At 41.7% G+C, this 25988-nt stretch overlaps 2 protein-coding genes across 5 annotated transcripts in view; one reads left to right on the top strand and one right to left on the bottom strand.

The window, feature by feature from the left end:
- Window positions 1-25988, bottom strand: part of alg2 (ALG2 alpha-1,3/1,6-mannosyltransferase) — a 71524-nt gene that overhangs the window by 3574 nt on the left and 41962 nt on the right. For 3 of the 4 annotated variants that reach the window (XM_080471214.1, XM_080471215.1, XM_080471213.1), the window contains 2 exons: window positions 770-941; window positions 212-349 (listed from right to left, as the gene is read on the bottom strand). In XM_080471214.1, coding sequence (XP_080327340.1) covers window positions 212-349; window positions 770-941 — 310 coding nt within the window. Of the gene's footprint in view, window positions 1-211; window positions 350-769; window positions 942-2500; window positions 2684-25988 lie in introns of those variants that run through there. The other variant, XM_080471216.1, reaches the window with a different exon arrangement.
- sec61b (SEC61 translocon subunit beta) lies at window positions 2954-6904 on the top strand. Its single transcript, XM_080471266.1, has 4 exons — window positions 2954-3093; window positions 3552-3649; window positions 4656-4760; window positions 5537-6904. The coding sequence occupies exons 1-4, from the start codon at window positions 3091-3093 to the stop codon at window positions 5622-5624; spliced, it is 294 nt and encodes a 97-aa protein (XP_080327392.1). The 5' UTR covers window positions 2954-3090; the 3' UTR covers window positions 5625-6904.

Below are 25988 nucleotides of genomic sequence, written 5' to 3'. Positions count from 1 at the left end.
TGTGTCTGTATGGAAGGAAAAAAGCTGTTTGCTTCATGTTAAAGTGTCTTAACAGGGTGTGACACAAAGAAGGAAGACGGACTCCTGTTAACAATGGGACCTGTTATCTGAAGGTTATAGCCAGAAAAGGATATGCTGGTGCCTCAGCAAGACTCAAATAAGTTACGATCAAACAGACAAAGAACTGAGAGCAGTTATCGCTGTAGTTCACCTGATCACAGAAGATGACATCGTACTCCACCCCACTGAGGAAGACCAGGTACAGAGCCACGAAGATCATCCTCAGGTAGGCACACAAGGCATGTAAATAGCCAAATACACTGGTGGGTAGCCAGTCTCCCACACACACCTATTAAAAATGAACAAGAAAAATGCATTAGAGGAAAAACAGTCCATAGATAATTGAATCCCTTTTAACCCCATATTTGTATTTACCTCCTATACACATAAAATAATGAGTAGATTTCCAAGGTTCAGTGCATTTTCACCTGATGATGTAACAGTGCTACTCTGCAGCTTGAACATATGTGACAACTTAAATTCTTACTTTGTTGATTTTCCATCTTGTGGAGAAAATATAAAGAGCCTGGTTTGGGCTTTTTGTTGTACTTTCAACAAGTTAATAACTGAACACAATCAAGTCATGTCACCAAATACATGGTGTGAATGCTGCGACAATGTAAAAAAAACAAAAAAAACAACCTAATATCTCATCATATTTTGTGTCAATGAGGAATGATATGCTGTAGTGAGATGTGTGTTGGCGCACCACAGGAAGGTCTGGATCCAGGGTCTCTGAGAAACAATGTGTTGGGTCATAATGGGCCGTCCAGATCTGAACACTGCAGCCTTGTGACTTCAGAGCAACTGCTGCGTCAACCACGAGTCGCTCCGCTCCCCCGATACCAAGGTCAGGATGGAGAAACACCACCCGCACCATCCTACGCACGCACGCACGCACATGCACACACACGAGGATGACTTAGAACAGGAGTGTCAAACATAAGACACTTGGGCCAAAACCGACCCGCAAGAGACCGGGCAAAGCAAACTGTAAAAATTTTTAAAACACCATGTTTTTTTTTAAGCAAATTTATTAATAGTGGAGACAACACAACACTGAAACCCCAGCTGAGAAATCAGTGACGCTGCCCTAAAAGCTGAGTTTGAAAAGTTGCACAAGAAGGTTTCATTAAAAATTGGCTTTAAGTGGAGATTGTAGTCAATTTCGGAAGTAATTGTTTGGTTTTGCGAAAATATAGACATTTTCATTGAGTAAACGGCAAACTGTAAAGACACAATAAAGAAAAAGTATAAAGGTTATTATGGCTCTATTTTACCGGTCCAGGCTCCTGAACTAAATTGTTACTGACACCCCTGACTTAGAACATATTTTTAAATGAAATATCCTTCTCTAATAGATGATGCTAGTTTAGAGTAATTGCTATTACCATTATGATCAATAACAGACAAAACTAGAACAACATTCGGTAGAGCGCATACCGATGCCAACGCCACATTTGTTTGCAGAACCAAGTTGGCATTGCGAGCATGCGAGCTATTAGCTTATATTGATGCTAACTAGGTAGGTCAGGTGACTACATCATTGTGTATGACACTAAGCAGGGAACGTCTCCATGGCAACCAACATTGAACTCGTTTGATCTCCCGCTTGAGGTGCCTCTCCCATCCGCTTTGTATGGGGAATTCTTTTCGCAGTATTTTGGGATTTACTTGGTAAATGTTAGCAATTAACGTCCCAAAATTTAATTGATTGGTGCTCGGATGACGATAAATCGTCCCTGAAGATTTTGTGCAATTTTGATGGGCGGTTTTTGGGAAAAGTTGGTCAACTACATACATACAAACCAATAAATAAAACAGCCTAAATACAGGCGCGCAAAAACGTAACCTTCTCGCCCAACTTTTGTTGGCAAAGGTAAAAATTTTGACAGACTTACACTCCATTAGATTTCTACTTATGGGTTTTGATTACTGGCTTTGGTAATAGTCTACATATATCTTTTAAATGTGTTTTACATTTTTGTGATTTTATCCAAACATCACGTTTATTTCAATAAATAAGATTGAAGGATGAGTGCAAATCTTGATCTCTGGCTCATACAGTCCATTTTGGTGTTAAAGAGCACTGGCAATATCAAATATAGTAAAAAATAAATAGAAGGAAAAGATGTGTAACATAGATTAACCATAATTTCTATCCCTGGAAATATTGCATGACCACTGAATGGATGTCATGTTATGAGGCTACCTGAATGCGAACAAGCATTGTAGGACAATTAGCAAACTGACAGGAAGATAACAAATACTTTTAATGACAGCTTTAGATAACTTTCGTGTCTCAAGCTACGTGGAGATGAATGAGGAGGCTGGTCTATCTAACAAGTGAGATTTTCGCCCCGTTTAAGCTGTCTAAGTTGTTTTACTGTTTAAGAACAGAACCGCGTTCACAGTTTATCGACAACAAGCTCCCGTTTACCTTAGGATCGTGTCACTACCACCAAAGTCTCGAAACCTTGAATTATGCTCCGTCTGGCTGCTACTGGCTGAGAGCAACTGGCACGAAACTGGACCGTTCGGTTGCCATTTTGGCTCAGACCAAAGCTTAATATCAGTCAAATCGCACCACCTATCCGGAACCACAATGGTGCCTGTTTCCCTACGTTGTGAAAGACGCGCTTCCTGTTGGACACGTCTTCTTCAGATTCGAGACGGCTCAATAATTTGCCTTTAGAGTCATGATCACATTTATGTAAAAATGTCCTACTAAGGAACACTAGTACGATGTTAATTATATCTAAGCAAACTGAGAAGTGTGTAATTTGAAATGTAGACGTTTTAAGGAGATATTTTGTTGTTGAATGCGAAAAACCGGTCAGGCGTCTCTTTGGTCGCCTTAGCTGGTCTTGCTTTTCGCCGTCGTGTCCTTTTTAGACAGGCGTCAGCTTTGTGGGCTCTCCTCTCCAGTTTTGATCAATCCGCATACAGACTGTCTGCCTCCCTCTAACGTGGACATCAGACAGAAGAGGCGCTCAGGTCTTTAACTCACACCGAGACAACTGCAACATCATGGTAAGGATCCCATCTCTCGCGAACAGTGTCGCCTTTGTTTACTCTAACCGGCTGCGCTGCATTCATTTAGAGCCGAGCTAGCAGTGAGCTATCTGCTAGCCTACTGGCTAACGCTGGCTACTCTTGTGTTGACGTGGCTATTAGTCCACATCTAGTCCACATCTAAATGAGTCTCAAAAACGTCTATTTTAAGATAATATGGTGTGAATTGATGTGATTTATGTGACCGTGAATGGTGTGAGTCGACACTTTGTTGTTGATGCAAACTCCACTGATACCAGCACCATTGATAGTAAAGAGCTTTGATGGACTATCCAAACCAAAGTCTTTCAGTATTTCACTGATGAATCCCATCATCTTAATGTTGTAGACTTATTAACTTATTGAGAGTTTTGTGAGGTAGTGACAACAATGCATTAAATTGAGCTCAATTGAACCTTTTTTTTCCCCTCCTCTAGCCTGGAGCAGCAGCAAGTGCGACCAATGTGGGGGCGTCTGGCCGTTCCCCCAGCAAGACAGTGGCTCCCCGTGCAGCAGGATCCACAGTTAGGCAAAGGTACACACAACCACAATCATCCCACTGATCTCTTGACTTATTTGAGCTCCACTTAACGCAGCTGAATGCCACTCCAGAGAGATCAGTGACTCAAGGGGGGGGGGGGATTACACTTGTTTATACTTTTACATCTCAACTGGCAGCACTCTTGAGTGCTTTGTCCGTCCCCAAACATGTGGCCAAGAAAGTGTTAATGACTAAAATGTGTAGGTTTCCCTGTCACCAGAACCACGTCCGCCAAGGGTCTCGGAAGATGTTTAACCAGATCGGCACCAGTATTTTAGCTTTACATGACTGTTCACTTGTTATCAGTACATCATTAAATGATTGAACCATCTTTAGAGGAGAGATGAGATACTTGTGTATACACAAAGTCCAAAACCAGTACTCAAGCAATAGAAATGAATGACATTTATACCATCCATGGCATGTCCATGTAAGTTTTTTTTTTTGTACGAGGACATTGTCATTCCACACTGCCATAGAAAAGCAGCTGTTCATGTCTGTTATATTTTTACCAATCGTACTGGTGTCCTCTGTTCATAGCCACAATACAGTGAAGGCTGGCTGATGTATGTCAGCCTTCCCCTGTATTTTTGGATGCTCTCAATAGATTAAAGCAGATAGATGTTCTTCTGTGAACTTAATCAGTGTGTAATCACAGGCTTACTGTTTACACCCGCCTGCTCATTATTACCCATTACTATCATCCTCTTCATTACCTCATTAACCTCTGTTTAATCTCCTCAGATGAATGAAGCAGTCATGAATCAATCTGCTCTTTCATCACCAGCTGCTGTAGTAGAAATTATGTGCTGAATATAGTGTGTAATAAGACTGTTTTTCATTTCTCACTGATTGTTTTTTAAATGTCAGGCTCAAGTTTGATTGTCCTAAATGGGTTTTAAGATGCCCGAGAAGCTGGAACTTAGGAAATATGACCGTTATAAGCATTTGATTGGGTACTTGGACAATACACCCAATGCTGTTGCGTGTTGTTCAACAGAAAAGCCACCAGCAGTGGCACACGCAGCGGCGGCAGGACTACAGGGTCGGCGGGGACTGGTGGCATGTGGCGCTTCTACACTGAAGACTCACCAGGCCTCAAAGTGTAAGTACAGGTCATAAAAACAACAATTATACCCACACACTCACTAACTGGGCCGACCTTTTGACATTTTAGATTGCAGCCAGTCGCGTATAAGCACTAATCCACTGGATTTCCGACACTGCAAGTATTTAATGGTGGGAAATTGGGAAGACGTGACTTTATGGTAGCCCAAGGTATGAGCTGTGGATCGGCTTGTGTGTGTGTGTGTCTATACGGAGATGGCGACGTCGGTAAAGTACACATTTGCAAAACTCTCAGCCGCAAACTTGTATTCAGCTCCACGCTCGCCCTCCTAATATCAGAAAAGTCGTCCTGTCTCCGGGCTGTCGCCGGCCATGGTTGATCAATGGTGCTGTGGTTGTTATTGAGTGCGTCTCTCCAACAGTCGAAGGAGGGCAGACTCGCCATACAGTGCTGTATATCGAGTGCGTGTTTGTTCCCGCGCTAGACGCCGGCTTCAAAGCTTCATTAAAGGATCCTCGCTGAAAGGTCAACTCAATTACAGCCTTCTGACAGGGGGGAGGAGGGGGGGCCAGCAGAGGAGATGGTTGGCATGGCAATGCTGCTACTTGGCGATGCGCTCCTCCACCCCCACCGCCACCCCCCCCTCTGAGCCTCCTTCAGAGATGAGAGCCCCTTCTTGTTTCCAAAGCTCATCAATAAAATCAGACTCCCCAGCTAAGACTCGGGGCTCTGTTTGGGGTTACAGCAAACGGTGGGATTTATAGGTGTGTGTGTTAATCTGGGTTTTAATCAGTGTCTCATTGTTGTGACAGCGGCCCGGTGCCAGTCCTGGTGATGAGTCTGCTCTTCATCGCATCAGTCTTCATGCTGCACATCTGGGGAAAGTACACACGCTCCTAAAAAGCCCGACTGGTGACCTCTGACCCCCGACGCCTCGGCCTCTTAACTCTTTGGACCTGGACCAAACAGCAAATGAACAACGACTTCACACCCAGTTTCCTCGTCAGCAATCACTACGACACTCAAATTCGATTTTTGTGACCATGTTGGGGCGCGATCTTCATCTGAATCTGACTTTGGTAAACACCCCGTTGCTTCGCTTCTTCCCCCCCTATTTCACATCGGACGGTGTGAATGAGAGGAAGTCCTGCAAATTCAGATGGGACATCGTCCCTCTTCAAACCAACAGCGACACGCGTTCCCTCCACTGCTGCACAAAATATTTACTGCAGCATCCAGGAACGTTGTTCTTTTCAGGCCTCAAGCAAACATTTCTCCTCGTAGCCTGAATAGCTTTTTTTTGTTAACAGCATTTGTACAAAATGTAATTGTATTAATGTACAATAAAAAAGTGTTTAAAAAAAATAATCAAGTGTTGTGATAGTTCCACCTTCTGTTTTTGTTTTTCCCAAGTTGTTTGAAGTTTAACAAGCCGTTTGGGTGTAAAATAGTCTCAACTGTGTTTTTAGTCACGAGTGATGTGTTGTGACTTTTAACCTTCAGTATCCATTACCAGATTACTGAAAGAGGTAGATTTTACCAAAAGGCATTTACTAATGTTTGTGTGACCAAACATTGCAGCCTGTTTGGGGCTTTTAGGCTGAACAAACAGAATTTGAAATGTTAAGTGTTTCAGTTTGATTGACGTCTCACTTAATAACAAGTTTCAACTACTTGAATTTGATTTGACTGAGTGTTTGGCTTTGACTCTATAAACCCACTAATGATCTCTTTCTTTATATTATAAATCTTATCATCATGTCATCTTGTGGCAAATTCCTTCATCTCCGCTGCCAAAGCAAATATGTTCAAACTTGTCTACACATACATGGACTGTATACACGCTAAAGACTGATTAGTTCACATTTCAGTTTACACTTACAGATGTTCAGAGGCAACTATCCTCGAGATGAGGTAGCCCTGAAGTTCAATACCACTGCTCATCTTCAACCTTTTTTATCTCGGCTGCTGTGATTTCATTCAATTCTTAACAAAACTAATGTTTCCACGGCATCAAAGAAAAAAGAAAAACCAGACCTGGACTCGCATCCAGGACCTCCTATAATACAGTCACTGACTGCTTCATTTGTTACATTAGAGTGTGATTCAGTACTTTAAACTCATTTGGTGAATTTTTTTAAAAGTTAATTTTTTTTTTTAAATGATCTTTATTGGAAGCAACAAGCAAAAAAAAAAGTTTAAGTGAAGAATTGTTTTTATTTTCCCTTTGTTCAAACACAAATTATTAAAAAGGCAATGGGGAGGTTCAGTCGTCACTATCAGGCAAAGACGTGAAATATTCCTTATGATTTAATAAAGGTCTCTGTCTTCAAATGAGTTCAGGGAACCATTGAGGGAGAATATCTGAGCTTTCAAGTCTGATGGACGGTAACAGCTCTTTCACTCGTCTTTCTCCACTTTTAAATGATAATTTGATGAGAGAAGAATTACATATGCATTTAGGTCCAATTGAACACTAGTCTGATCTCAACTAATAAGACTGTAAAAAAAACAAACTTAAAGTGTGTGAGAAAGAATTTCTCGCAACACTGCTGGATAACATTGGATTGAAGTGTCCTCGATGATCAGCGTCTGTTTTCTTTTACTTTCTTGACTTTCCTTTGGAATCTGGTGAAAAAGTTGAGGTCTCAGCAAAGTTCATTAAACTTTTTTTTCCAAACCTATTAAGGAAAAATGTCAATTTGGTTACAATCGTCATGGGAAGCTGCTGTCTTGCATAATTTTGGAAAAATGAAAGATTAAAAAGCACCTTACGTGCGCTTCATCTGCTTTTTTGCCTGTGTGCTCCTTCTTTGTTCTCCTGCTGGGGGCGCTGCAGACTATTTTCTGAACGCATGAGACTGGCCGTCACTAACATAAGAAGCTGTCCTCACCCAGAGATGCAATTAACACATACTGAGTGGAGGTTCGAACATTTTAAACATGTATATGTTAAATCTTTACTGAGCTGTTTGACAGATCAAACAGAGATGTGAGTAGATTCCTCTTTGCCTGAAAGGTTCTCTGAGATAAGCGGGAAAGAAGATCTAAATGGTGAGAAACATGATTTAAAGCATCATAGATCATTGAATGAAAAGTAATCTCTTTCATTTTGCTGATGTTGAGTGTATTAGCTGGTTTACTGTATTACTGTGAGTCGCTGGCGAGTTCAGGCCCAACCTGCCTCCACCAGGTTCTCTGTTGAATATGAAACCTGTGTGTGTGTGTGTGTGTGTGTGTGTGTGTGTGTGTGTGTGTGTGTGTGTGTGTGTGTGTGTGTGTGTGTGTGTGTGTGTGTGTGTGTGTGTGTGTGTGTGTGTGTGTGTGTGTGTGTGTGTGTGTGTGTGTGTGTGTGTGTTTTAAAGCTTGTGTGTTAAACGTTGCATTCATGTCCTGTTCATTTATTCATTCTGTTGCTATGGCTCTGCTTTCCGAAAGGCTTCCAGTATTCGTGGCAAACTCAAACACTGCTGTCACATCACTCTCCCTATCCTCCCTGTCTCACACACACACACACACACACACACACACACACACACACACACACACACACACACACACACACACACACACACACACACACACACACACACACACTGAGATACACTCACAAGCTCCCCGGCCCAATCCACGGTGGCACAACACGGCAGTGAGCCAGAATAATTCAACATAACAATTAAATATGAAGGAGGTCGGGTGAAGCCGTCCCTCAGTGTTTAGGAGTCAAACAGGCTCCGGCAGCACATGGAGCTCTGCAGCGCTTCACACTGCTGCAGCCTGTACTTTCAAACTCCTCCTGACATTGTCCACACAAGTCAGCTCACTCTTTCATTCAGGGATGAAAGTGACGTAAATTATTATTTCATTTGATAATATTCCCATTGCAGCAACGGGAATGCTCACTTCCTGCTTAGTACACATGTATGTTAATAAATGGACCCCATAAGTAAGCAGTTTTTATTTGTGTCCAATATTTCCACGCTCTGTGCTTGTTGCCTAAAAGATATAGTAAAACAATGTTTTCCAACACTTTTTGATGCACACATTAGTTTGTATAAACTGGTGGTTGAGATAAGAAGATAATTTACCAAAATGATCATCTACAAAACTAAGGACGACAGATGTGGTATAACTTTTGCACTTTGATCTGTGCACATTCTACTTCAGTCCAATCTAGTTATTGTCATTTTCTCAAACACTTTTCTTAGAACATGAAGGTTTTTTTCTTTCATTCACACATTTAATAACAGGGTGCAAGCTTTACGTGTGCATGTTGGCATGAATGAAACAAGATTTTTTGAAAATGAAACTAAAAAGTTACAACGTCCAACCTTAAATAGAGAATCCAACCTCATTTTCTTTCGTGACCACTGTGGAAGGTCTCATTCATGCTGGAAAGTGGAGGTTGCATTTGAAGAGGTATTAATTTAGCAATAAAGCACAGTGGAAATTTAAGTAAAGCCACTTTTGTTTTGCACTAGGTGGCAGCAGTGAGTCAGTCTGGGTTACAGTTTTCACAGTTAGTTGGTAATTGTAGCCAAAAGCTTCAAAGACAGTTTATTTTTACTTCTTCTATTCTTGACCTATAAGGCAAGAGGCTCGGTTGATGAACTCACTGTGCCTTCTTGTGGCACAAATTGGTATTACAAGACTGACCATCCCACAGCTAGCTGGTTAACTTTCAACACTGATGTTTAGTTAGTGGATCTTATTAACAGTATTCTGTATTGTACTTTTAAATACTTTAAGGCAATGCATTGTTTAAAATCTAAAAAAGCAGATTCAAACATATATTTGTCAAACTGGTTGTCTTCAATTGCCTGAATGATTAGTTGGTAAGTGTTTAAATACACTAATTTCCACAACTTCATCAATGATATTCGTAACTTTGCATCAGCAGCACCGACTTTACATGCATCAAGAAGATTTTAAATTACACGCAAACCACATACCCTCTGGTATTAATTTAATCATGTCAACGATTTAAAGTATTGGAAATGAAAGAGTGTGTCAGAGTGAAAACAAAGACAAGGAGCTGTCTTTAAAGCACTTCCTTTTTGAGTTTCTTTTTCATCAGAAACCCATTTCCTGTGAAGTAACCACAGGCTTTTTAAAGGGATTGTCCCCTGCATAGAGAGAGGTGAAAGTACACATACACATTGGAAGAGACATGTAAATAGGTCACATATCTTTTTTTTTTTTTTTTTTGGGTTTTGCAAGAAAAGGCTGCTGTGTGGTTGAGCATGCAGGTAACAGAAACTGTTAAAGTCAGACTCTTTGTGGTTGTGTCACTCTTGTCACTTATCCATCCATCATGTGTACACACATGTTTATGCCCAGAGATGTAAAGATGTGCATGATGAAAAAAGCTTCCGTGGTATCAGGACGATAAACTCCTCTTCACTTTCAAAGGCCGAACAGAAACATTGTCTCCAGATGAGTGTGAGTGCCCAGTGTTGCATGCACACATGCCAAGTATGTGCACTTTTTTTTTTTTTTTTGAACAGATCACATGGTTGATAAAGCACGCGATGGATGGCCAGGCGGGTGGAATCGATCCACGCACACTGGCCAAGTGGATCCCAGGGGATGTCCCAAAAATGTGAGGCTGCCGGAGGCAGTGCAGGGACACCGTTGGCAGGCGCTGCCCTGTGAAATGGCTGCAAAGTTACTCTGTCACTAAAATAACCTGCTAAATTAAACACTGAAGGAAGTATCATGGTGGGACGGTGGTTAGTGGTGAGAAGTTCCCAGGAGTTTGCATCTTCTTCCTGTATAGGTCCTACAACTTCCTCTCCAATCTGTGTTTCACTGTCTGTCTCTCTCTGTGTGTCAGCTATGTGACGGACCTACAGCCAGTCCAGGGTGCACCAGCTCAGAGTGAACCCACGATAGACTTTCACTTTGACTGTGATGAAGTTGGTATAAAACATGGATTGGTTATTTGATATACAAAAAATGACAGTAGTTTCAAATGTATTCAGTACTTTTTCTTTCTGTAAAATGACCAATTCAACAGTTTATTAACCTGCATATAAAAATCCAGCAAACGCCAAACAGAGAGGCCCACTCTGGATTTGAACCCACAACCTCTTGCTTTGGGGGTTCTATTAGAGTTCTAACCACTATGTCACTGTATAGCCCATAAAACACACACACACCCACACACACACAGAATAGAATTGTAAATAAAAGTGACAGCATCACAGGGAGATCATATTATGTTTAAATACATATGTAGATTAATACCTTGAATAATGTTTACGTTTTTATTTATCAGTTTGTGAGTTATACGTAGCTAATCTGTGGAAAGTAAATTGTTATTGTGAATTTTACGCCAACCATCTATCTTTTATTAAACTGTTTCCTCTCGTCGCCTTTTATCTTCTCCACTCTGGGCAACACTTTATAAACAATTATGACTTAATTGTACCAAACTGTACAGAAGAGATCATGCGACCAGAGATTTGCCAGTCATTACTCATTTGTGTGGTGCAGAGCTCTGTTAATGGCCAGCAATCAGTAGCACTGCGTGATCTGCTGAGAGGCGAGAACTTGTTCACTGTAAAGTAATCTGGCATCATATTTTACCATCCAGGTCACACGGTCACTGCCGTATGGACTGTTTGTGGGTCAGGAGGGTCTGGGCAGAGAGGGGAGGGAGGGAGGGACGGTTTGTGAATGTGTGTGTTCGTGCCAGCTGGACACTCCCTGATTTTTTTGGGACTTAGATCCTCCTTCAAAGAGAAATGAGAGACTCAACGTCAGGGCCAAAACTGACTCCGCGACTATCAGTAGCTCATCTCTCACTCAAACTAATCCTCTAAGTGACACGTGCTCTTCTTGTGCTCTAGCGCATGAAGTGTGAAGTATTAATGACTCAAATCTCCGAACATTTCCACGCTGGTCTTAAACTGTTTGTTATAATAGATTGCAGGTAGTACATTTTTATCATGTCTGGCACATACCAGAAATTGACAACACTATTTAAAGCGCTGCGCGACCTCAGCAGTACGCAACACAAGACTGTCACAAGTCATGTGACGATGAAGGAGAAAACGGCGTGTCTACACCGTCGCTGTTATCTGTCCCATTAACAACCAGTTCCACAACTTTTATCAGCCCAGCTTAAATTACTCGTTGGAATATTAACCCGTGAGGAGCACAGTGATTCTCTTAAGCCCTGATTTGTTTAAACAAAGAATGAAATCAATATGAAAAAATTAAGAAAACACATCATCAGACAAAACGACTAATTGTCTAACTTGTTTAAATGCTTGCTTGACACCAGGAAAACACCAGAGTGTGTTTTCCCTCCCCGCCGTTCTATTGTTTCCCGATCGCTATGTGCAAATTGTTCCCATGCTTTTCTCAGGGTGATTATCCACGTGCTAGAACTTCATGTCACAGTTATTGAAGACATAAAAAACAAGTAGGCCAACAGATGTTTAAAATCACTGTCTAATCTCGAAAGCATCTATCGCAGACTCCCACTGTTATTGGTGTGAAAGAGTGCAATATTAAAATTGTAAACATTCCCGTCATCACTACTGATATAAGGCAGTGTAGTAGCAGTATATCAGAAAACAAAACAACCAATCAAAGTGTCAATATAATTGTGCCATGATAGGCAATATAAAATTTGAGTTGTTTAATACATGTTTATGATCCAGTCTTTTCAAATGGGTTGTGCTAATTGTTAATATAATCTAACAAGAAAAGATTAGAGTAAATATTGCAGGAGAGACAGCATGAGTAGGACAAATGTTGGGGGGAAAAACTAAAAGAAATTATCCAGCAATGCTTTCTAAAAATTACAACAGAAGTTTTTTTGGGGGGGGGAGAATTTGTAGAGTAAAAGTCACTAAATCATCAAAAAGCTGAAAGTACTAAAGAAACAAAACAAGTAAAAGAGGAGTTAAAATGAATTATTTATAGAATAAACGAGAGAGAGAGAGAGAGAGAGAGAGAGAGAGAGAGAGAGAGAGAGAGAGAGAGAGAGAGAGAGAGAGATGTATAACTATAGGAAGATGGAAACAAGTGGAGACAAATAATGTTAAAAGGAAAAAAACGGTATGTTGTCGGTCTGTTGCAATACGTGTAACAGGATGGAACAATGTGGAGGCTCATTTAAACACAGAGGAGGGAGAAAACACTTGAAGGTGCAGGAGAGGAAACCAAACAAACCTCTGTTTGATGAGACGGCAGTGCGGCAAGGATTAGTGTCAATGCACGCACGCACGCACGCACGCACGCACGCACGCACGCACGCACGCACGCACGCACGCACGCACGCACGCACGCACGCACGCACGCACGCACACACACACACACACACACACACACACACACACACACACACACACACAAAAACCCAAGTGAAGAACAGGTAAAAGACTTCATGTGAAAAAAAAAAAACCAATGCTGTCAATGTGAAGCGTGAATGCATCTGTGAGTAGGCGCCATAGTGGATGTGTGGGAGTAGAAGATGAGGAAAATCCCGGCACAAAGGCCACAGCGGTCCCTGTGACCCCTTCACACACATGCCCTCCCCTGGGTGGCGAGGCTACGTCAGGCCTGGTGATGCCCCGTGTGACTGCCGCTGGCATGCAGAGCCAACTGCGCTGTGATGTCATAAACATGTGTCCCCTCACCCAAGAAGCCCCCCAAGCAATCCCCCCCCCCCCCCCCCCCCCCCCCCCCCCCCACACACACACACACACAACCCCGCGCACTGATAGCCGGCAGCAGAGCGGATCAGACTGGACCTGCAGGGACACAGCAGCCAAAGCTGGACTAATTTAGCGAGGGGGGGTTTTGGGGTGCTGGGGGGGGCGCGGTGGGGGGTTAAAACGCTCAGCTGAGCATCTCCGGTGTCAGCCTTGTGCTTTCTAATATTAAAGACACTTGGTCCGAGTGTGCAAGGGTGTATTTGTATGCGTGTTGTTTATGTGCAGTGTATTTTTAGCCGACTGTATTTTCCACTCCTTGTGCAGCAATCCAGGGCAGCCACAGAGAGGTGGGGAGTGCAGGAGAAAAGAGATGAGGCCGAGGAGGCGGCGCAGGGTGTGTGCACGCCAGAAATCACCTGGATTTTATATCATTAAGATCCAGGTGAAGAGACACAAATTATGCTTAACTTAAATTTTGCTTAACTGCCTGACCGGTTTTCTGCTTTAATGGAGTCAATTATTGCCCATCTGAACTAATATGACCAAAATATAAAAGAGTTCACATTCGCATGTGGGTTCAACTTCAAAGTGTACAAGTGCATACTGCAGATGCATGGATTAGGTGAGGCTTCTGGTGATTTGTCACGCTTCATTTATTAATGACAACAATGAATTCACCGGCCTCTCTTCCACTCTTCCATTGTCTATAACACGCCACCAGGCCCGTGGATGTCGCGGCTTTTCATTTTGTGGTTTATGATTTTTGTGTACTTTCCACATCGTGATGTGCAGCAGAGCCGCGGCGCTGATGAATGAAGGAATAGACTGGGAGGACCCATCAGTCACGCGGTTCCTCGACAAGCGTGAAGCATGACACTTTCATATAAAGTAATGAATAACATCAGTCGCCGCTGACTGCTGCTTTAAATTATGAATGATTTCCCATCATCTATCTCGGCTCACCATTCACATAAATGTTCTTCTCAAGGTTTTTTTTTATTTCATTTTTTTTAAAAGTACAATCCGTCTGTTTCCTCTTTATTTAAACCTGCCATGACTCATTTGTTTGGCTGGGGGTGGGCTGCTGTTGCACAGCGTAAACAAGTTGTAAACGCAACTCTGAAATACTACAAGCACATTCAATTGTTATGATGACGGTTTGACCATTTACACATTCAGCAGATCTGGAGACGTGTCTGAGTCTAATATTGTATATCCCCCCTCTATATGTTTAGCTACAACCTGAGGCGACGGAGCAACATACATTCAACTTAACTGAAGTGTCTCTTTGAAGCATTGACAAAATTACATGTAAAAACCTGTTTTGGATTTGCTTCACAGGAATCTTCCTTCTTTTTTTCTTTTTTTTTAGGAGACTCGCTATTTGTGGTTAACAAATGTGACACTCAAATATTTCATGAACGGTAGGTAACGTGTCACATCCCACATCCTGTACTTTTTAGTGGCGGTGATTAAAGTTGAATTCTGACGTCAGCCCTCAATAAGATAACCATAGATTAATATTGTACATTTTTTTAAAGGTAATTAAATGTGTTTCCTCTCACCACTGATGGCAAAGAGTCAATTGTAGAGATAAAAATCCTCTTTTTTAGTCTCATGAATACAACACAAACTGCAACTTTAGTATGCAAAGCAAAACTATAGTATACATTAAAGTTCTGATTCTTAAAGTCAAATCTGTTTTGCTGTCCCAAATGAAATCGATGTGGCTCGGAGACCAGAAATTGTGTTTTCCTCACATGCAGGAAAATAATTTACGTAATATCTGACGTGGAACAAAAATGCATCCTGCTCACCTGGAACCAGCAAAGACCCCCAACATTCATCCTGTTTAAAGAAATTCTGACTGAAACTCTGAGGTTGGAACAACGGACGTATACTTTTAGAGATATCTTCACAAGGATTTGGAAACCTTTTGTTGACGTCTGACTGTAATAAGTATTTATAATAATACTTGAATTTTCATTTGATATTACAAAAAAAATTTAATGGTGACACTATTGTGTCCATGGTCTGTACCCCCTAATTTATTTATTTTTTTTATGTTTGTTTTGTTTTTTTTATGTTTTGTTTGGAATCTATATGTTTGTAAAAAAGTGCCAAAAGGTACATTGATAATTGAAAAAAAGAAAAGAAAAAAAGAAATGGTGCTTTTATGAATTGCAGAGCCCTGAGCTCGAGCCACCGGGGCGACTGGCCTCTGGTCTGTTCACCCAGAGCTCAGAGGGCAGTGAGAGTGAACCTGATGACCCGAATCATAAATCTGGTTTCGTCACCAGGAGTAACTGGAACAGCTATTATTTTCAGACACTCCTTAACTCCTTAAGTCTATAAAATTGCAGTTTTCCTGTCTGGCCTGTTGCCATGCATAAATTATCTGTCACAAAGACTGTTTGGTTTACACCCAGTGGTTGTCACACGTTTGCCTATATTCACATGATAATAATAATTATTTATGAACAGGTCTGTCAGGGCAGGTCGATACATATGTTACGTGTATATGACTGTGGCCAGCGCTGTTACATTATCGAATTTTCAGTGTTTATTTAATGGGAGCGCTGACAGGTGCACACTGATATGCTGTGATTTCTGATATGCTGTCGAGCCACAACATCAAACGTAATGCACCGCCAGCCGATTCAACCCATCATTTTTACAACTGGAGTGAGGAATTTCTTGAATTCAAATTTTTTTTCTTGCATTTTCGCTTAGAGAAATGTTTGATCAACCACTTTTACTTTGCTCTTTTCACCATAAACCCTCTTCACAGAAGATGTCAGCACAACTCTAACTTTTCAACCAATGTCGAGCTGCGACACAGCAGGCAGCAGCTGCAGTGCTGACACACTGCCCTGACTTACACTCTTTAAATTACAAAAGACTCTCTCTTTGCTCTCAAGGTGCAAAAATTTGCATACTTGTCCAGTATACTTTCTTTTTTTTTTAACTCAAACACATTCCATACTGTATGCCTGTCATTGTGATGTGATTTATTTTTGCACCCTCTGTGGGTCTGAGCAAAGAGTTCCCTCACTTGTAAATCAGGATAAGCGTTTGGGGGACCTGCAGACATTTGAGCATCGACACGTCAGAGCCTCGGGCCATACAGAGGATAATACTATAATAACAGCTCAGTCCTCCTGTTGCAGTTCTCAGTAGTTGGGAGGGTTTGGTATGAATAAAGCTGATAGCAGCTTTCTTCTATCCTTCGCTCTTCGCACAAAGCTCTTTTCCGCTCCTTTGTCCAACCCTTTGATGGATGAAGTATTCATCACCGATCTCTCATGTCAGAGCGCAACAATACAAAACTCTAAAATCAACAAGGAAAAAGTTCTAATTTGAAATTCAATTGAAATAATAATGAAACACATGTATATGTTTCAGCTAAAAATACTCATGTGGTAAAAGTTTGTACGTCACAGTATGACATGGTTAAGTTTAGAATTGTAAATAATGTATTGAGTTAACACAAGGATAAACTCTAACGCTTACACATTAATAAGATGCTTAAATAGGAAAACAATTGGGAAACAGTGGATCATTTTGTGTCTTTGGGCATCAGGTTGTTTTCAAAGTCTCAAAAATACACAACTTCTTGACTCAAGCAGGAGCTCAGGCGCTTCTGTGAAAACACTTTTCTTCCTCACAGCAAGAATATCTCAAGTTGGAGTTGAGGATGGGGATCTTTCTCTGTGGAGTTCACGTCTTCTCTGGTTTCCCTTCAAATGTCCCAAAACATATATAACTGTTCAGTTGGCTAGAATCCACCCCGAGTTGGATAAAGTGGTAAATAAGATGGATTAATAACAGGGGCGGCCAACGCGCAGCTCTTTGCCTTGTCAGTGTGCGGCTCTTCGATGCATTAATTGAAATCATCTGCTGCTCCTCAAACTCAGAGTTTGAATTTTCTCCAGTCCTACTGAAATGCGTCACTCAGCGCACAGCACCATGACAGCAACATCCTTCTCTGACAGCGTTAACACACTCCACAGCCGTCGCTACACTATATGTGGCAGGTAGGGCACGTTTGAGCATACAATGACAAGTAAGCAAAGGCTCAGGTACAGACACACTTCAGAGACGCCACACGGAGTAGGTATGTGAAGAAGTTGGAGTTAAGTGGTGGATTAGACCCAGACACAGGCACACCTGCTAACTGAAGCTCAGTAAAGTTCCAGCATCAATAACTGTTTAATGAAACGTCATCAACACACAAATAATGCATCTTTCCCATCGGTGTGAGGAAAGCAATATGCTGCAAGCTCATTTCTGTCAAAAGGAATAGTCTTTGAAGCAGCAGAAACAACATTGTTCTCTACGAGCAGCCTGCTGTGTGAGCAGAGTGCAGGGACCGTCTGCAAATTACAAACCACTGCAAAAAGCGAAGACAGATACCACAAAAAAACCTAATAACACGACTGGTATTCAATGCAGTGTCACCAAAATCACTGCAGCCTTCATTTGATCAGACTGCAATACTTGAAGCACATAGTAATATGTGCTTTGTAGTATCTGTCTTTGCTGTTGCAGCAGGTTTTGCAATTTGCAGACGGTCCCTGCACATTTGTGTGGGCCGAGGGGTTAAAATTATTCCTGTTAATGCTGTAAATCCACGCATTGCTGACTGTTGTCTAACTTTTGTAATTCCACATGGCAATGTATCATACCTTATGTATGTATTTTCACTTTATGTCATCTTGTGTCTGTGTGAGAGAAGGAGTTTATTTGTAAGACCAATTTGTATGACGTGGCTCTTTGTAATACCGCGTTCCTTTTGTGGCTCTTGATCTCTGACTGGTTGGCCACCCCTGATCTAGTGTGTCACTGTCCAACCAATCCATTTCATGTGGGAAAAAAAAGCATTTTTGAGAAAACATTGGATCAATTCAACTCCTCTTAACTGAGAATCCAAAGAGTCTAAAGGGTGCAAAGAGCAGATAATAATAATAAAAAAAAAAGATGTGTGAAAGCTCTAGTCAAGCATGACATGTGGCGTGGATGTTGTTCTGGAGGATGATCCTAAAAGCTCAGAGGCTTCACAAAAACATCAAAACCAAAACTACTAGAGCACCTTAACAAATATGCTGAAAAATATTGGAGTAAATACATGTGCTCACTCTCTGCCACTAGTCTCTCTTTCCTCCTGTTGTCTTTCACGTCACTTGCTCTGGGCTTTCTGTTTGCCTCTGGTGATCACCAGTTGCTGGCATGAATAAATGGATGAAACAAACAAAAAAAAAAAAAGGGTAATAAAATAACCTGCTGGGGGAGAGAAAAAATGCAGACTTGCAGATTCTTCTCACATAGATTTGTCACGGTGAATGACTAATGAGCTGGGACAGACACGAGTAAACATGACAGTGGAAGCATATGTGTGCGTGTGTGTGTGTGGGTGTGGGTGTGTGTGTGTGTGTGTGTGTGTGTGTGTGTGTGTGTGTGTGTGTGTGTGTGTGTGTGTGTGTGTGTGTGTGTGTGTGTGTGTGTGTGTGTGTGGGTGTGTGGGTGTGTGTGGGTGTGTGGGTGTGTGCGCACCGGACTTTAGCTGTTTCACTATGTATTATTAAGAAGCTGAGAAATACAAGGAGCTTGTCTTGTTTAGCAGGCAACTACTGATTCTTTGATGAGGCTCTTACATATTGATGATTTCGTTGTGAGGCAGAGATTTGTGGCCAAAAAGAGAAAAGAAAAAAAACTAAGCAATTTCACTTTGACCTTTCAGATACTTTCATTTAAATGCTCTTGTAGACGAGTTTAGAGGAGATTAGACAACAAGGTGCATATGAATGTGCACACGTGGGGAAAGAAGTGTGTACTTGTGCATAGTTTGGAGGAGCGGCGAATCCATGTTGTCGCTGGATGTCAAATCTAATATCATCACATAGCCGCTGGATGTCTATTATTCATGAGGTCGATGTTAAGAATCAACCAGGCCTGATAGGAGAACCCTCCCTCCCCCCAGCTCTTCCGCTTTCCCCCCCATTGCGCCCATTCGATAGTTCTCAAAAGATTATTTTCCCTCCGCCGTCCTCTTTTCTGCTGAGTTTCAGCCGAGATGCTTGTGAACATGAAAACTGAGAGTGTTTACCTCAAGCGATGACAGTCGGTGAGAGACAGGGAGGCAGACACCAGGGCCTCTGACATCCCAACTGACAGTGTTGTAAAGCCAGGGGCAAAAGGATGGGAGGAAGACAGAAACGGGCCCAAGAAAAAAATGAAGAAACACAGGGTGATAGAATAAAGGGTTGCAGGCGGGGATGAGTGTCAGACATCCAACAGTCGGAAAGAATGTAGAAAGTCACATTGTCCCATAATTCTTAGGGTCATTATTCATTATTCCTCGTGCAATGGACACGAAGGAGTTTACCTGCATGTGGTGCTGGTCTTCTTTTTTTTCTACTTTGTTTATCTGAAAAACGTCTATTCACTTCAATTCTGTGTCTTGATGCATAACAACATGACGATCTCTTAACACTTTACTTTAAAAAATAAAAGAAAGAGAGACAGATCACACAATTTGACAGGAGTGAGCAGTATATGGAAACGATAATGTTTCAGGGAGATTAGTCTCATCTGTGCAGGACTTCATGCATCTGTTCGCACATGACGCCACTCATAGTATTAGTCTTAGTTGATCACCCCAAAAATGTAAATAAACTCAGACTGTGACGCGCCCGAGGAGCTGAGATTTAGTGTTGAGTTGCTCAGAAGCAAACTGGCTGTTTGGAGGATTGTGGAGTTTATATTACGTAACATATCACCGGTTTTATCTAAAGTATCAAGCTCCTGGTCCGCAGGCTTAAACAAAACGGTTAAATTATTCACCTTCCATCCATCCATCCTCAATAGGAATTGATCCCGATCCCAGCAAACTCCAGGTACTGCGGGACTAAAACTGAAATTGGTTTCAAGCCCTGGAAGTAAAAGAAAAAGAAGATGTGTGCATGAAAATAATAATGATAAAGAAAGTGTCATCATCAGATGTTTATTTGGTATCTATTCTACTTGCTGCAGTCTCAATCTAATTTGCAATTTCACTTTACACTTTCAACAAGTAATTTTTTTCTGTATTTATCAATAAATTGATTTGTATTAAAATTATTTCATTACATTTTGAAGAAAATATGCTTGTTTTTTAGGGGGGTTTATTTCCAACACTTAACAGAAGCATTAGAATCAAAGGTTCAACAAACAAATTTTTATGCAAAAAGTTTATAAGTTATTTCACTCTTCCTACACTGCTGAGAGAAATTCAATTAAATTAGGCTGTATGTGGCTTCAGAACCAAAATGAGTTGGAGACCCAAACACCTACTCGTGTCATATTATAATAGACACAAAGAAAATCACAGTAGATTTATGACTATTGTATGTCATTGAGTTAAAGAGTGCGATGAGATGTTGAAAAGACCATGAAAAAGATGTCGGGTGTGAATCTCAGAATAAAATGTGAAACATGCTGACCTCAGGCACTTCTCGAATTGATCTGAAAACTCCACATACCAAAGAAAACACTCCCAAAGAAAAAATGATGCCCCTTCATTCACCTCTTTTATAATTCTATATGTACATGTTTATACCGCCAGTCATCCCAAAAATGTGCTGAACTGCAGAAAATATATTCTCCATGTTCTTTTCGATGCAGTTTTGTAGATGTTGCAGGAATACACATGAAGGTAGAACAGCAGCTGTTATAGTAGAGCATCCAACACTTTAAATCAGAAATGAACAAATATATTAGTTATGTCTGAAAAAGGATATTTTACATCCAATCACAGCACTATTGTTTGATAAAACACAGGCGGCTTACTGATATCCCAACTGGTCCTCATTCCGTGGGAACAAACCAATCGAAAGTCTCAAAACCATACGGAGGAAGACCTATAACACAATATATCTTTCATGAACAACTCCGGAAAACATTTACTCAAGTGTGAATGAGTCAGACCGGAGGATTCTTTGTACAAATCCTCCTCGCGCTCATCATGCAACACTTCCTCCAACACGAACACATAAACATACGTAGTTGTATTCTTCCAGGTGGAAAACTTTGCATGCCAGTCGTCTGACTGACATGCAGGTACGACCGGTGCCTGCTGCTGCTCGATGCCTCACCAGCCCATTAAAAATGTAGGTTTCTACAAAGCGACAACAGAAACACCACACACAGAGGATCTAATACACACTCGGATCGTAAAACATTCTCCTACTTGTTCTCACAGTTGGAAAATGTCAGGAAAGGCTTCTTGCATCGTTTCTTTTTCTTTTTCTTTTTTATTTATGTGTATGTTTTCAATATGACAGAGTTTAATCACGTGTTTTGTGTTATGTCTTATCAACTCCTCACACTCACACCGTTGTAATAAAGTGTTCTGTGTCACTACACTCCAGTTTACTTAAGTAATTTCAACTGGCCATTGTGTTTAATAAAAAGGCAAACCATCTATTGCCATTAATCGATAAGTGATGGTCTGATGGCCTTGTGCTCACGAAAAAAAGATTATCGGCCTCATTGGGGTGTAGTAGTTAGCACTCTCATCTCAAAGTGATAATAAATACCAGGTTGCTGTGTGTAGTTTGCATAGTTTCCCTAGGCGTGCATGTGCTTTTTCCATGTGCCCAGTTCCCTATTGCTCCACCTTAAACGCTGTGATGAACTACACCCTGCTCAGGGGGATACGCGTACGTCCAATGTCAGCTATGATAGGTTCTCTAAGTTTGAAAATACAATATTGTGGACAAACGATGAATGGATTGATGCGTAGTTTTAAAGTTAATGCATAAAAAAGCATAATGTTCACTCCTATTCATAATGTTTTCTTGTATCTTGTACTTATACTCATAAAAATAGCATAAGTCATGTGAGCAAATAGGAATGAAAAAGTGTGTTTATAGAGGTTATGTATCAGCTCAAGCCAAAACATATCAGTGTTTCATAGCAACTGCTTTATCCTGAGAACTACAACTTCAGCAGTGAGACACTAGTGTGTCTCCGTGTCACTCGTCTGGGCCTTTGACGTCCCTGCAGGAGTGCGTATGTGCTGCTCTGCACTTCCTGTGCGTGGCCGACCGGAGGGTTGATGTCAGCACACAGGCTGCAGCCTCTGGTCAGTGGACTCGGGCTGAGGTTTGGGACCGTGTATAGCCGCAGCAGCTGGAACACACGTCCCGAGGGAGAGCTGAGAAAGTGGCCACAAACCTCCCTCCGCCTCCCCCCCGAGGGGAGACAGGGATCGGGGACGAGCCTGCCTGCCTGCAGCATGTTATTAGTGGATGCATTGTGATGCTATTCTCCTTCTGTGCACCACATTGTTGTGCGTAGTCACTAAAATCATCCTGTGCGTGCATCACCGAGTGTCTCCGTGTGTGTGCGTGTGTGTGTGTGTGTGTGTGTGTGTGTAGAGTTGCGCACAGGAAACAGTGGTGACGCTCTCACACCGCCCACCATAGATATTACAATGGAAAGCCAAAGCAACTGAGCAACTGTACACCCCTTCTGCCCTCCAACACACACATGGAAAACTACCATCAAACTGTGCTACTGGTGTACCGGCCAGCTGGCAGGTATCTTCACTCACACACTCGCTCTATAAAGGCTGAGTCAGGACACATTATTCTGTGTGTGTGTGTGTGTGTGTGTGTGTGTGTGTGTGTGTGTGTGTGTGTGTGTGTGTGTGTGTGTGTGTGTGTCTCTGTGTTTGGGGACAGTGTGGAGATGATGGCAAAGCAAAATGGTGTAGACACACTCACATGCTCCTCTCCTGACACGTGTGAGGATAAACATTGATTTCCTTGACTGACGTTAACACCCTGTTGAGTAAACATACACCCTAACTCACAGCAGAGCAGCAGGCTGTGTGAACCGCTGAACGCCGAGGCCCCTTGGACTCCGCCGAGCGGCGGCAGGCCCAACAAACAGCGCCAGTTCAGGGTTCAGAGCGGCCTCGCTACGGCTCCCCCACACATACAGCCATAATACACAACAGTACATACCAGTATTATGGCTTGACAACCCCGATTGTAAACACACCTCACAGTCATGCCCCACAGGGAAAGAGACGGAGAAACTCAGGTCACACAGAAATTTACTCTCTGTTACACTCGGGGACGACAAGTTTTAATTTAAGTTTTAATCAGCTAAAAAAAACAAAAAAAACATGGAAAGATCAACACTTTGCGGTAGTTAGGGGACAAAATTCTGTGTCCATTGCATCTATCTCAACCCTGCACCACCCACAATAGCTTCAAAGACGCTGCCGAGTGTTTGGTACTAAGAAGAAAACAATTCTGTCTAGGGATTGTTGCACAACATGAGCAGGCTCTAGTTCACTTCATATTGTGCCGTTGTTTATTCATTGAATATAAAGAAATGTGGCAGGCCGCATACAAACAGTTTTACGTTACAGAGATTCAGATGTATGATGGGTGATGATATGTAGAAATCCATGTACTTAGAAAAACACGTGTCTGCAGGAGATGAATAATTCCAGTGAAATTATGGAAAGAAAAACCTGCAGGGTATTCAAACAACACATTAAAAATAAAACACGCACGATAAAGAAACAAAAAGAGGGTGAATGAGTGTTTCAGCATAGGAACACAAGGTTCAACAAACACACTTTCATGTTTCAAGATGAAGCGAAATGTCCTCTGTCATTTCAAATATTTTCTTTCACAAGCTGCTTGAAAGCAAACTCATGATACAAAACTCTAATTGACCTGTGAGTCCCTTTGGTTGTTCTTGTTTTCTTCCTGTCAGTCAGCAGTATAAAAGTGAGATTGTGTATTCCACTTCCAAACGCTTACGTAAATGCAGTAGAAACTAAAACACACATGAGATTGAAATAAAACTCTACTATTTTCTCTGAAGTACGCCAACCTAATTGTCTTTGCTATTCTGCTAAGCTTAAGATGTTTTGTTGTAAGTCTGAACATGTTGAACCAAAAACCGGAAATGTGAGAAACTGTGTCTTTCAAAGGAGCCCTGTTGTTGTTTTGCCCCTAATCTGCATGTGGCCCTTCTGATTTTGCACCTGCGACAAGTACAGGACCCGATTCCCTGAGATCCTGCATTAAGAGTGCAAGATTGCACACTAAGAGATTGGGCTTTTATTTTGCGGGAGATCCGCTAAAAATCATACCATGACATGTGCAAACTCATGCATTCAAATTTTTGCGTTGCTTTAACCTGTTTACACAAAAGTAATCTGTTGGAAATCTTATCGGTTACGCGTTGATGTGTTTGGGTTTAACATGGGGTGACTGCAAATACACAACCACAATAATGTGAAATCGAGGAGTGTGACGTGTCGGCGGAGAAATTCAGCAAACACATCAGAGCCTCACAGAGAGTAAATCAGAAAAGAGTGTTTCACCTCAAAGCATGAGGCAGATCGCCAGTCCACCACGGGGCAAACGCACAGACAATTTAGGCCTTGTATACGGGACAACGTTTGAAGTGAAAACGCATTGTTTTTTGCGTTTTCAAAACATGTCTGTTTACACGGAAACAATGTCCGTTAACACAGAAACGGCAGAAACATCGAAAACCGGGTAGTTTACATGCCACGCCACAGGTTGTTGTCACGGTCCTTCTACTGAGCGTGTGCAGAAGAGCGGTTTACTACAGCCGTGGTGCGCAGGAGCCGTAGCAGCATTTCAGAAAAGTTGCGTTTTCTGCCATCGACACGGATAATCAAAAATAGAAAAGAGACACAAAAGTATAAAGTAAATCACTTCGCCCAATGCAGTCTTACCTTCTGTTTTTTTTTTTGGGGGTGGGGGTGGGGGGGGGGGGGGGTTGTTATTGCTGTTTTTGTCATTGAGGCTTTCCGTCCCATTCACTTCCATAATCTGTCGATGCCCCTTTGTTTGCTGCGCTTTTCTTTCTTTCTTTTTTTAAATCATGAAACTTACATTAAAAAAATCAAACAACATATGCGCTACGTTTTTCCAGGATGTTGGACTGATTGGTTTGACAGGGGGGACCCCGGTGAAGAAAATCCCAGTCAGATCACCGACAAACCAAGAGAACATGAGGTCCAGTCTCTGACCGTGTTCAGTGTGGCTCAAACGTGTGTGATGTCCAAGTAAGGTATAATCACTGTGTTTTATGCAGTGATTCACTATGTATTCGTAATTGTTTTCTACAAATCGGTCATGTACTTGTTGAACAGAGTGTTGTCATTGCCTCTAGCATCATATTGTTTTCTCACTTTCAGAAGTGACAAAACTGCCGGATTCATCTTTGGAAACCAGCACCGACCCTGGAGAAGCAGGTTCTGCTTACGTGGTCGAGGATTCAATACGGGAAGGAATTCTACATGTACTGTTCAATGAGAGGATTGGTTGAATTTAGAAGTTCAGTAGATTACCGCTCCTCTTTGATGGTTAGTGTGCTGAAGCGCTCTGAAAATGGTGTCTTGGCTTCTGTTAGAGATTCATGAATATTTATAAGTGACTAACTCTGAATCAAAATGTTATGATGATACCACTACGTCTGCCAGTTACAATTTAAATACATGATTCCAGGTAACACAGTCACTTTCATTTTTATCTACTACTTAACGGGGTCT

This window comes from Lipophrys pholis, assembly GCF_963383615.2.
Source record: "Lipophrys pholis genome assembly, chromosome: 9".
NCBI lineage: Eukaryota > Metazoa > Chordata > Actinopteri > Blenniiformes > Blenniidae > Lipophrys > Lipophrys pholis.
This window is presented reverse-complemented; position numbering and strand designations above follow the sequence as displayed.